Source organism: Cnephaeus nilssonii (genome assembly GCF_951640355.1).
Source record: "Cnephaeus nilssonii genome assembly, chromosome: 8".
In the NCBI taxonomy this organism is placed as follows: domain Eukaryota; kingdom Metazoa; phylum Chordata; class Mammalia; order Chiroptera; family Vespertilionidae; genus Cnephaeus; species Cnephaeus nilssonii.
Window position 1 is genome coordinate 99,746,833 of NC_137079.1, and position 13,764 is coordinate 99,760,596.

General features: G+C 41.1%; 1 protein-coding gene across 2 annotated transcripts in view; it reads right to left on the reverse strand.

Moving 5' to 3' along the window:
* Positions 1-13,764, reverse strand: part of SPART (spartin) — a 73,872-nt gene that overhangs the window by 24,534 nt on the left and 35,574 nt on the right. For both annotated transcript variants that reach the window (XM_079779243.1, XM_079779244.1), the window contains exons 4-5: positions 6,017-6,184; positions 4,008-4,131 (exon numbers count right to left, since the gene is read on the reverse strand). In XM_079779243.1, coding sequence (XP_079635369.1) covers positions 4,008-4,131; positions 6,017-6,184 — 292 coding nt within the window. The remainder of the gene's footprint in view (positions 1-4,007; positions 4,132-6,016; positions 6,185-13,764) is intronic.

Sequence of the window (13,764 nt, forward strand, 5' to 3'; positions counted from 1 at the left end):
TCTAAGTAAATTCATCTTTAATAGTTATATCACTCAATAAGAGTTCTGTACCACTTTTTGCTGCCACTACATCTTACATCTGCATACCACAATATACTATTGTTAGGGACTAATTTGGGTAGTGGTGCCATTAAAATAGTATTTGGCTAGAAGACCCAGGTATCCTTGTTCTTTTTGCCTTAGTCCAAGCACCATGTTCTCCCCATGGAGTCCTTTAAGGTAATAGACACAAAGAATGCTAACTGGAAACCAAGGAATCTATATCTCAAACACAAAGCAGAACTCTTGCTTGCTTGCTTTAGTCTAAAGGCATAAGACAGGGGGCCCTGTTCCTCCCTCAATCTTAAACCCAAATCTCTGAGTCTTAGCACTTTTTACCTTGCAACATAAACCTAAATGACAAAGACATGAGATCACTGAAGGAATTCATGAGAAAAAAAAAAACCTAGAGAGAAGAAAATTGAGAGGCCTAGTTGGTGTAACCATTTCTTATGAGAGTAGGCTCTAGTCCTTTGCTTAGCTTGGGCTTCTTGCAGCATGAATGAAGAGACTGTCAGAGGGAAAGCAGGATGGCAGAGACTTCTCTAGTGAATAGGCCCCCAAGGGGGAATGTGGGGGAAGAAGTGGGAAGGAAATGAGAGAAGCAAGAAAAAATACACAAGGAGAAAGGTTCCTCCTAAGAGGGGGAGGAAAGTGTTAACCTGCCCTGGAGAGAGCTTATAATTTTAACTATATCCTTTTTGACAATACCCTGAATCTAGTTTTTAAAATTGGACATATAAGATACTTATGTCCTGCCTAAGTTTGTGGCATGATTCTTACTACTTCAGACTATGAGTGAGCAAGTATCCAGTGATCATGTGAAAACCATAACAATTTTAAAATGCTAGCAACAAAAAGTGCCAAGTATAACTGATTAGAAAAACTGATGTATTTCTCTTCCTGTTTCAGTAAACATGTCTACTTTCAGTTCTAACCCTGACACCAGTGTCCTACCCTTGGGAGAGGATCAGATCTCAAACTCAGGCAAACAGGTTCCATCCATGAGTTCCCATAACAATAAAGCGATTGAAGATGTCCAGTAAAAAATATATATATATATATGTGTGTGTGTGTGTGTGTGTGTGTGTGTGTGTGTGTGTTTGTGTGTGTTTCTAGAGTTAAGTTGTAGGTTGAAAAGTTTTAAGAAGTAAAAACCAGCTGAACTTGAAAGAGGAAGAGTGAGATACCATAAAATAAGTGACAATGAAACCAAGGAGAGCTCAAGTAGACTAAACAACTACAATGCAACTCTATAAAAAACAAGGAAAGAAGTCCATTAATGAATGAGAAAAATAAATTGAAATGAGATAAATGAAAAGTCATGGGACTAATGAGAAATACTAGATGCAAATTATAAACAAGCCATCACCATGGAAAAGCATAATAGAGGTGATAAATACATTCAAACTGTAGACTCTGCAATAGAAGATAAGGAAATATAGCATTCATTAGTAGCCATTAAGAGCTTTTAAGTGGCATGTATAATGCTAGATATAGATTTATTCTATCCATGTTTGCATCCTATGCACCCAGTTAATGCTGAGATATAGCAGGCCATGAATATTTACTGAATAAATGAGAGGTTGGCAGATGACTTAAAATGATGTAACTCAAATCAGTCTATTATCACCAATCCTCTACCTCCTTCCAAATTAGTTTACTAGACTCTACTCCATCTAAAATGTTTGACAGCTGTCTTTTTAAAATGTAAGTCTAGACTTTTCAAGCCAATATTCTACACAGGTAAACTTCAAGCAGTTATTTAATTTTTTTCACCTTTTACATTTTTAAAACAAGACTATAAATTTTACTAATTTTACTTATCCTTTGACAAGTGAACAGGAATCAATCTTGGGCTATGATGAATGAGATCAATTTGGATACTTGGTTACTCCTCTTTGTACAGAATCTGCATGAGTCAGGTAGAAATAGTCTCTTGACAAACCAGATAATTTTCCCTAGAGTAAATCTTCAGTCTTTTCTGCACCTTTCTTTGTCACTTGTGCCTTAAGTATTCGGTGAGCTAATGGCATTTCATCCACTTATTAAAAGCACATAAGGAGACATACTCTGATTGGCATTTAAATGGTTTTAATGTCACCAACTTTTAGGGGTATTCCTAGATCTCTAGCCCTATGGGTATAATATGAAAAGAATAGTATAGTATAGCCTGAAGACACTGAGAGTTCTTCTGAAAGCTCTAAAGAGATCTCTCCCCAGGATTTGATGGTTCTAAAGATGCTTCACTTCCTTGAGTAGAACTAGCCTGTAGAATCTGTGTGGTACCTGGGAGGCCTAAGACTTTGTGGTATGTGATATTTTCTAAAGATGTCCAAAAACAGTGTCTCTTATTCCACATTTTCTTTCAACATAATCTTGACATTCTTCCCATTAAGAAATGGGATCTATGTCACATCCCCTTGAATCTAGACAGGTTTGTTATTTGCTTGTAATGAGTGACATTGGAAATTTCCAAGAAAATGTCAGAAAGGGCAATGAAGCTTCTGCCTGCTTGCTGGACCATTCATGCTTGAAACTCTGAGCTACCAGAGAAGCCAGACTAGCTTAAGGCCTTCATGCTGAAGTCAAGCTGCATGGAGAAGCTATATGTAGGCACTATATTTGGCAGTCCTAGAATTTGAGTTCTCCCAAACTGGATGCCAGATGTGTGAGTGAAGGAGCTTCAGGTGTGATGTCAGCCCCCCAGTTATTGAGTTACTAGTCAGCCTGAGTCTTCCTAGCTGAGGCCCTAACATCATGAAGCAGATATAAGCCATACTTGCTGTGACCTTTTGGAATATCTGGCCCACAGAATTCCTAAGCATAAACAAATGTTTGTCATTTCGTGAGATTAGGTGTGGGATGATTTGTTATACAGTGATAGTAAATGGACAATCTTATAGCAGTATAAACTCAAAAAACTTAAGAAAATGACCTTTGAATTTAATTATCTACATAAGTGTGGATACAGGCACACATGAATACTGACCTAGTAACAGCTTAGCAGCCTGTAAAGGTAAGGGACAAGGTAGTAACAGTAAAGGTTTTTCTTTACAACTTCTTTGAAAATCTCTTTCAAGGGTCAATTTTAACTGTTACAATTATATTTTTAAAAATTGACTTTATTTTTTCTTCTTAACTCAAGCAGCATTTTGAAACTGGGCAAAATAATTTGTTAGCTCCCAACTAATGGTTATTTTTCACTTATTTTAGCTTGGTGGTTTTTCATGTTGGTGATTTCCTACACCTTTATTAGTTTAATGAATTTTTACTACAAGATGGAAAAGACTATCGATAGTCTTAAATTATTGGTGAAGATCCCATTATTGAGTCATGAATTTGGCTTACTGAATAGTGACTGGCAATGTTTTTGAAAACTAAAATAGGTGGTCTAAATCTGAGAGCTATTACAGTTGAAAAGCTCAAATGTTAACTAATTAAAGAAAGATATATGTCAGCAATGATCATTCTAGTTTTAAAATAATTGGTCTGAAGCCCATTGTAACCACAATTAAATAGTAGGGACTACTTCCCAAATGGCTTGGCTGTAATCCTTAGATCTTCTCATGCTTGCACGTCTGTGTGGTTAGGGAGTGCCACTTTGCTTCCAAAGACAGATGAATATCTTACCATTTTTTTTGGTTGTGGAGAGGAAAGAAGGGGGGAAAAATATAAAAGGATTAAGAGGAAATTTCAAAGGGAAATGGAAAATAACTAATTTTATGTTCAGAACTATTTGAGAGTTTGGCGATTCCTGAAGCTTTTCACTATCAATTTTCCCAAGAATAAAAGAGAATAGACAAAAAAGAACTTACACCTATATGTCAATATGTTCTTTCAATTTTTGTTCTGTTTACAAACTTATCATTTAGAACCAAAATATAAAACATTATCTTCCTAAATACTCTCTTATGGGTCCCAAAGGTTTCACATTAAAGGGGAAAAAGTTACCATTACTGTAATACCTGACAAAATGTTTTGAGCCACTTTCTCACTCCATTCAGGTAATTCCTTTACTTTTTCTTCTGCAACTGGCTCATAGGGTACCATGTGACTCAGATTGACTTCTTCACTTGAAGTACCTTTACCCTAAATAGTAAACATGTTTCAAATGTGAAACAGGTAAAGTACTAAGAGGGAAAAATTATAAGCCTTATGTAATAAAATATTAAACCAACAAATATTAGATATAATTAATGAAATACCTCCAGTCAAACTAGTTACCAGTACATTTTATAATATAAAGTGCAATACCATAGCTGCCATGAAGTTGAAAACTTTCTGGTCTTATATATAGTCCCAGTGGTAAGTAAGATTTAAAAACCAATGTACCTCCAATACAGCATTTATCAAATCATATTTAAAATGACATTTTTCTTTTCTTGACTAACTATGAGTTCCTTCATTCTGCTATCAACCCTTAGATATTAGTATGTACATGGTACTCAGTAAGGTTAGAAGATTTCTGTTAAATGACTCAATCAGTGAGGAAGGATGTATCCAAATAAACTGGTTTTGACAGAAATCAAGTAAAAGCAAGTAAAAATATACAAACACAAAAAAACCTGCCATTCCATTTGAATAAAAATGGGAACACAGAAATACCTGTACTTTGATAATTCAATAGTTATTATGAGAGCTAGAGCCAACACTCAAAATCTCAAAGCTAAGTTCATTCATTCTACAAACTTAGAAGCAGGCTAACTCAGACCTTATAACTTGAAAATCAAACTTCTCAACAGAAATACAAAGAGAACTTCACTTAAAATAAAAACTTCTACACAGGCAAAAAGCCACTCATAAGTAAAAACTCCCAACTGCTTCCCACATCAGCAATATGCCCACACTTATTTCTGAGGCCAGGTTGTACATTAGAGAGAAGGTACAACCTAGCTTTCTATACAATCTATGTACCTTCATCTAATAATCACACTAGACAGAAATGATCTCTTTGCTGACTTGTCCTCCCCACTAAATGGTCAATTACTTGAGATGAGAAATTTAAACTTTTCCCACTACACTCAACATTCTAGCACTTAATATTTACTAACTCTAATCCTGATGTACCACTTATAGCATACTAGAGGCCCAGTGTACGAATTCATGCACCATGGGGTCCCTCGGCCTAGTCTGTGGGATCTAGCCGAAATCGGCTCTCCGATATCCCCCGAGGGATCCCGGATTGCGAGAGGGCACAGGGCAGGCAGAGGGACCCCACTGGTGCACGATTGGGGCCAGGGAGGAAGGCAGGAGGTTGGCCACCCAGGGAGGGACCGTGGGAGGGCTCGAGGGCATGTCCAGCCCGTCTTGCTCAGTCATGATCAGCTGGACCCCAGCACAAGATAACCTACCAGTTGGAGCGTCTGCCCCCTGGTGGTCAGTGCACATCATAGCGAGCAGTTGAATGGCCTTAACATATCATTAGCATATTATGCTTTGATTGGTTGAATGGATGACCAGACCTAATTATGACCTTAGCATATTAGGCTTTTATCATATAGGATTATATACTCAGAATCTAAGAAATGAAAGAAGAAACCACTAAATAACTACAAAATATGTTAAATAACCCATCCTCTGACTTGACCATCCATGAATAAATAAGGAACTGAATAAAAATGGCAGTTTAAGAAAAAGCATATCTAGCCCCAAGATCTTGGTATATATAGGAAGGTGGAAAACAACACAAAACAAAAAAGTATGTGCATCATTAAGGTAAACATCAAAATCTTTCATAGTTGCAAAAAAAAATCTATCCCTCAAAACATAGAATATCTTTTAAAGCACTTTAAGTAACAAACACTTGGAAAGGGAAATATTAAAGCTGCTAATAATGTTTACTAGTAATCACTTTGTAACTCTACAAGTTGTGGGTTTTTTTTAGTAAATGGGGATAAGATCTTATAAATAATTGAAACTGGTTAAAGGTACCTCCGTACACAGACCTCACTGCTCTTTTACTTAAGTTACTTACCTTTTTACCCCGTTTTCCTTTATGACGTACATCCTTACTACCTTGGTCCAATGAAGGATCCAACTGTCCCAAATCAGAGCCACTGGCTTCTTTTAGTTGGTCAGAGGGGCATCTTGCTCTGCCAGGGATTTGGAATTCATTTTCTCCTTCAGCCCGGTTCCAGTTTGCCTAGGAAGTAAAGGACTAAGGTTAGCTCAAATCCTACTTTTTCCAGATGACTTTCCTCTAAGATATGGTACATCATGGTCTAAAAATACACCTGGTCAGATGTCAGTGTTTGACAGTCTTATTTTAAATACACTATTTTTGTTTGTCTTTCCCCTATACTTCAGTTTTATCTTATCACCAAACCTCAAACCTTTATAAAAAATATATATTTTATTGATTTTTTTACAGAGAGGAAGGGAGAGGGATAGAGAGTCAGAAACATCGATGAGAGAGAAACATCGATCAGCTGCCTCCTGCACACTTCCCACTGGGGATGTGCCCGCAACCAAGATACATGCCCTTGACCAGAATTGAACCTGAGACCCTTCAGTCCGCAGGCCGACGCTTTATCCACTGAGCCAAACCAGTTAGGGCAAACCTCAAACCTTTGACTTTGTTAGTTCACAGCATATGACCTAAGTCAAATTTCAAAAGACCAAGAATAAAAAATTTACAGAAGTTTGTTGGTATAAGCTACCATAAAGTCAGATGCAACTACATGTGAATTTAATCATATAATAACTAATATGTTTTAGGAAACATATATAAGACTAAATAAGTTTAAAGGCAATTAACAAAACTCATGTCCAGTTTAACTGAGTTGTTAGAAAGCTTATTGCTGATTTTAAAAAAAGGTTTTTTTTTGCACTAAAGGTATTTTGTTAGCATACACTTTGCTGAATGAATATTTAAAGAATGAAAAAGACAGGTCAAAATTATTGCTGGTAACTAACTTCTATTTACAGTTGGAGTTTTGAGACAACAGAGAAAACAAACCACATGCAACAAAAAAAAACAAAACTCAACAGAGATAAATATATAACCTGAAAGTCAGTTTAATTTCTTTTCTAAAGCCCCAGTAATATAGAGCCTATGAATGTAGGGGTGAAGAGAAAAACAGCTCCATCATTGGTCTGGAGTACTAAATATTGTCACTTCATTATGCTAGTAAACAATAAAGGTAAGACACTCATATACATTTCACCATGTTCCTGCCTTTGTAAACTCCTCTCAATGAGCACACAGTCTATCCACACTTCTATGGGGATCATGTTTTGTTAACATAGATTAAATGTTTAGCATTGACTATGCTAAAGTATATGTTGATCACCAGGCCATTTACATTTACACAACTTAATGCTGAGATGACTCTCTACCCTTTTACTTAGCTGGTGAACTGCTCCCATTATCTTTGATCTTTTAAATATAGGTATGGATTCAAAGTGTGTTCTACTTCCTGAGAAGACAGGAACAAATCTTTCAAAACTTAAATAAAAGTGAACTACAGTTGATCTTTGAACAACACAGTTTTCAACTGGTGGGTTACTTTTATGTGCATTTTCTTCAATAAATACTGCAAATGAACTTCTGGCCAAGATGGTAGAGTAGGTAAACACTGTGTTCATCTCCACTCTTGTCCACATCAAAATCACAACTAAATTGCCCTGGTCAGTATGCTCAGGGGTTAGAGCGTCGGCCCATGCACCAAGGGCCTTGGGTTCGGTTCCTATTCAAGGGCACATACCTGGGTTGCAGGTTCGATCCCTAGCCCCAGTCAGGGCCCATGTGGGAGACAACCAATCAATGTGACTCTCTCACATCGATGTTTCTTTCTCTCTCTCTCTCTCTCTCTCTCTCTCTCTCTCTCTCTCTCTCCCCCCATCTCCCCTCTCTCCCACTCTCTCTGAAAATCAATGGGGAAAAAATCCTCAGGTGAGGATTTAAAAAATAGTCCTACAACTAAATTATAGATCAGCAACCTTGAGAACCACCCGAAGACTAGCTGAACAAAAGGCCTATAACTAAGGATATAAAAAAGACATGTCGAGACTGGCAGGAGGGATACAGATTCAAAATGGGCTGGTCGCACACCCACGTGTGGGGGTTGAGAATCAGGAGGAGTATCTCAGGTGTGGAGGCTACTCCTGAGAAGCAAGAGGTTCCCACAACAGCTGGCTGTGAAAATCAGTGAAGATTAGACCCAGGCATGTTCTTAAACAGCCAGGGTACAGACTCACTTACAAACATTCGCCCTAAGCTCCAACAAAGGGGCAGCAGCTTGAAAAATACCAGGAACATACAGGGGAGAATTGAATTGTCTGGCTTCAGAACAAGGGCTACAGGGGCAGCTTTCTCCCAGACAGAAGTGCTGGCATTGTTACCACTGTTCCTTAGTTTAGCCCTCCCCCACACAGTGGACACCATATCTAAGTCTCTAATAAGCCGAATAACACCTTTCTTCCTCATGCTTCTCTGAGATCCTGCCCCATCCAAATCTTGCACCTCTTGAAGCCCTTTCAGCAATTGCTCCTCACAAGCGGCTGGCCTCTGCCTGTACTGCAGATTTCCCTAAAATCTCCCAAAGGTCCACAAGTAACAGATGGCCTCAGTGTGCCCTGTACCTCTTGCTAAGTGGCCCCAAGCCTGGCCACTGGTGGCAGCTAGCCTGGGGTTGCAGCATAGCCTTTCCTAGGCCCCTCCCAAGCCCAGCACAGGCAGCTACCAACAACAGATAACTATGTACCTCCTACCAGGTAGCCCTGGACTGAGCACAAGCAGCAGCTGACTTTGGAAATTACCAGAGTCCCCCCGAAAAGGCCCCAGAACCAACACATCTGATGGTTGGCTTCAAAACAAACCAGAGCAATACCCAATTAGCATTACAAACAATACACCTATAGACTGAACTCTGCAGGCACCAGAGGTCAGATACAGCAAATTCTGCTCTGTAGGATCACATTCCTGCACAAAAGCTGGTCAACTGTAGTCATGGCCAGTCCTCACAACCAGTCAGCCTCAGGGTCAATCCGACCCACTGATGTGTTAATAGCAATCAAGGCTCAACTACAACAGGAGAGTACACAACCCACAAAAGTGACAACCCCATTGGAGCACCTGGCTCAAGTAAACAGAGAGGCTGTGCAACTGGGACCCAGAGGACACCTACTACAAAAGGTGACTCTACAAGACTGGGTGACACAGCAGATATACCTAACTTACAGAAACAAACACAAGAAGGCAGCCAAAATGAGGAGACAAACAAACATGTCTCAAATGACAGAAAAGGACAAAACTCTAGAAAAAGAGTTAAACAAAATGGAGGGGAGATAGGAACCAAGATGGTGGAATAGGTAAATGCCTGTACTTGCCACCTCCCACAACCACATCAAAATGACAACTAAAATACAGAACCACCACCATTCAGAACTGCCTGAAAACTGGCTGAATGGAAGTCCTACAACTAGAGAAGAAAAGTAGGAAGCACACTGAGACTGGTAGGAGGGAAGGAGGTGCAGGATGGGCTGGTCCAGCACCCATGTGTGAGGTTTTTTAACTGGAAGGGAGATCATCTCTGCGGAGGCCACCCTTGAGGAGTAAGGGGTCCCAGGCCCACACCAGACCCCCAGCCCAGGGTTCCAGAGCTGGGAAGAGAAGTCCAGGCTGTAAAAATCAGTGGGAATTATGGCTGGAGGACAAGGAGGCTGCAAGAGACCCATGTGTCCCTCTGAAAGGGCCAGCACATGAACTCACTCAGACTTGAACCCTCTGAGCCAAGAGGCGTTGGGGGGACCCAGACAGATACAGGGAGGAAGTGGATTGTCTGGCATCAGGGCAAGAACTTGGGGGTGGTTTTCTCCTAGACAGGGGTGCTCACAGGGGTCATTATTCCTGGGCTGGGATTTCTCCTGTAGCACTGCTGACTGGCAGCCATATTATGAGTCTCCATCAGCCCGGAGTATACTGGTTGCTCCACCCTGGTGATTCCCTGAGACCCTGCCCCATCAAATTTGCAGCCCCACCCAAGCTGTTTGCAGTAACTTTTCCATATGAATGGACTGTCCTGGCTCAGGCTTTAGATTTTGCTAAAATCTCTCAAACTAGCCACAGCTGGTATCAGTGTGACCCAACCCTATCAATAAAAAGCCCAAGACCAGCACTAGTACCAGTATGCCTTGCTTCACAGGTGGGCCACAATGATAGCCATCTGCAGATCCCTCAAAGTCAGTGGCTGACTTTGCACCTCCCTGGAGGTCCTAGAGCCCATTAACCTGGTGGACAGCTTCAAACCATATGAGATTACACTTTACACATACACAAGTGACACACTCAAGGGGCAGACTCAATGAGCACCAAAGCTCTACTGAAGCAAGTCCCGCTCCATAGGGGTGGTTCCTGCACAGCAGCTCTACCACTGCAGTTGCAGCTGGTCCTTACAGCCAATTGGCTTGGAGGTCAATTCCTCCCAAGGACACCAACAGCAATCACAGCTCAACTACAAGACTGTGCACATAGCCCACACAGGGGTGCACCTAGAGTACCCACTCAAGTGACTAGGGAGACTGAGCCACTGGGCCCTAAAGGACACATACTACACAAGGTCACCCTACCAATTCCAGGAGACACAGCAGCTCTACCTAATACATAGAAACAGAGGGAAGCATCCAAAATGCAAAGACAAAGAAACATGTCACAAATGAAAGAAACAGAAAAAGCAAACTACTGGATACAGAGTTCAAAACTACAGTTATAGTTATTCAAGGATCTTCATGAGTGCTTCAAGGGACTTAGTGAGATTTTCAAGTATGTTAATGAGAATGTCAAAAACATGAAAAAGGGCAAGTCAGAAACTAAGCATAGGAGATCCAAGATGGTGGTGTAGATAAACATCTGGGCTGCTGCCGTCCACAACAATTTCAAAAACTACCACTAAAAGACAGAACGTCTATCACCCAGAACCACGGGAAAGCTGGCTGAGCGCAATCTCTACAAGTAGACCGAAAGACACGGGCTCAATCAGGACACAAACGCTGAAAAACTGAGGTACAGGGGAGTGCGCGCGCGATACGAGCTGCCGGCGGAGCCCAGCTGGAGGCGGGCGTTGCTTTCTTCAATCCGAAGAGAGACAGGCCCCCAATCTCTCTGAAATCCAGTTTCTGGGGAGAGACTGGGCTGTCTGCCAGCGGGTCAGAGTGAGACTGGCTTACTAGCAGAGCTGCATGGAGGTAGAATTGTTGGCTGCGCCAGCACGCGAGACTGCGGGGACACGGTTGCGGGACACGGTTGGAGGCGGCTCACTGCCAGCCATTGCTGTTGGCCACGCCCTAGCCTAGTGACGCCCTGAGACTCTGCCCCGCACAATCTACAAACACACCCAAGCTCCTAGCAACGGCTTTTGCATATGAATGGCCTTCTCTATTGCAGTTTAAACTAGTAAACTTGCAACCCGGTACAGACAGCTCCAAGGCCTCCAAACTCCAAGCAGGGAGGAGAGGACGGCAGTTCTCGCTGTAGCTCCTGCAGGGTAGCCTCAGACAGCAGCTGAACTGCACCCCATTGGAGATCCAGAAGCCAATGCACCTAGTGGTCAGTGTGAGGCACCAGATTTCAACTCCTCACATCCATAAGTACATTAGGGAAGCATACTCAGTGAACACCAAAGCCCCACTCAAACAAGCCCTGTACCACAAGCGTGTCTCCAGAGCAGCAGTGCTTCCATTATAGACACAGCAGGCCCTCACAGCCAATTGGCCTGGAGGTCAATTCCTCCCAGTGTACCAACAGCAATCAAGGCTTAACTACAACAAGACTTTACACTCAGCCCACAAAGGGGTGTACCAAGAGCAACCACCTAGGGTGATTGGGGAAGCTGAGCTACCGGCCCCTATACGTCACTGACCATACAAAGCCACTCCATCAACACAGGGAGGCAGCCAAAATGCGGAGACACTGAAGTATGTCACGAATAGGAGAGATGGAGGAAAGTAAACTACTGGACGACACAGTGTTCAGAACCACATTTATAAGGTTACTCAAGAATCTTCTAAAAACCGCTGAGAAACTTCAAGAGACCTTCAAGGACCTTAATGAGAATACCAAAAAAAATGGAAAAGGACCAGTCAGAAGTTATGCATACACTGTCTGAAATAAAGAATATACAGAAACTCAACTGTAGATCACCGTACCTGAAGTGTCAAACCAAAGATCTGGAATATGAGGAAATAAAAAACACCCAACCAGAGAGGCGGAAAAAAAGAAGAATCCAAAAGTGTGAAGATAGTGTAAGGAGCCTCTGGGACGGCTTCAAGCGTACCAACATCCGAATTTTTGGGGTGCCAGAAGAAGAGAGAGAGCAAGATACTGAAAACCTATTTCAAGAAATAATGACTGAAAACTTCCCCCACCTGGTGAAAGAAATAGACTTACAAGTTCAGGAAGCGCACAGAACCCCAAACAAGAGGAATCCAAAGAGGACCACACCAAGACACATCATAACTAAAATGCCAAGGGCAAAAGACAAAGAGAGAATCTTGAAAGCAGCAAGAGAAAAACAGTTAGTTACCTACAAGGGAGTACCCATATAACTGTCAGCTGATTTCTCAACAGAAACTATGCAGGCCAGACGGTAGTGGCAAGAAATATTCAAAGTGATGAACAGCAAGAACCTACAACCAAGATTACTCTACCCAGCAAAGCTATCATTCAGAATTGAACGTCAGACGAAGAGCTTCACAGACAAGAAAAAGCTAAAGGAGTTCATCACCACCAAACCAGGATTACATGAAATGCTGAAGGGTATTCTTTAAGAAGAGGAAGAAGAAAAAAAAGGTATAGGTAAAAATTATGAACAACAAAAAGACATCAAATACATACCTATCAACAAATCTAAAAATCAAATGAATAAAAAATCTGTAGAACAGAATGGACTGGTGAATATAATAGAATCAGGGACATAGAACGGGAGAGGACGGACAATTATCAGGGGGAAGGGGATCTGAGGGGTGCAGGAAGAGATTGGACAAAAATCTTACACCTATGGATGAAGACAGTAGCGGGGGGTAGGGGCATGGGGTGGGGTGGGGAATCAGGTGGAGGGGAGCTATGTGGGGTGGAGAGGAACACCTTTGATAATTGAACAATAAAGATTTATTAAAATAAATAAATAAATAAATAAATAAAAAGAAATTAAGCATATACTAACTGAAATAAAGAATAATTTACAGGGATTCAACAGTAGACTAGAGCAGCGGTCACTAACCTTTCGAACCGCACAGGCCACCAGTGGCCCGTGGACCACTGGAGTAGAGAGGATTCCGAGAATCAAATCAACAATTTGAAATATGAGGAAGCAAAAAAACACCCAATCAGAAGAGAAAAAAAAAATCCAAAAATATAGATAGTGTAAGGAACCTCTGGGACAATTTAACCCTTTGCACTCGCTAGCTTTTTTCTCGAGCTGCTACTGATGCTAACCGTGTCGAGTCACACTCGACATCCGAGTGCAAAAGGTTAAGAATACTAACACCATGGTTGGGGTGCCAGAAGGAGAAGAGAGGGAACAAATATTGAAAACCTATTTGAAGAAATGATGACAGAAAACTTCCCCTACCTGGGGAAAGAAAGAGATACACAAATCCAGGCACAGAGAGTCTCAAAGAAGAGGAACCCAAAGAGGACCACACAAAGATCATAATTAAAATGCCACAGATTAAAGAGAAAAAGAGAATCTTAAAAGCAGCAAGAGAAAAGCAGTTAGTTACCTA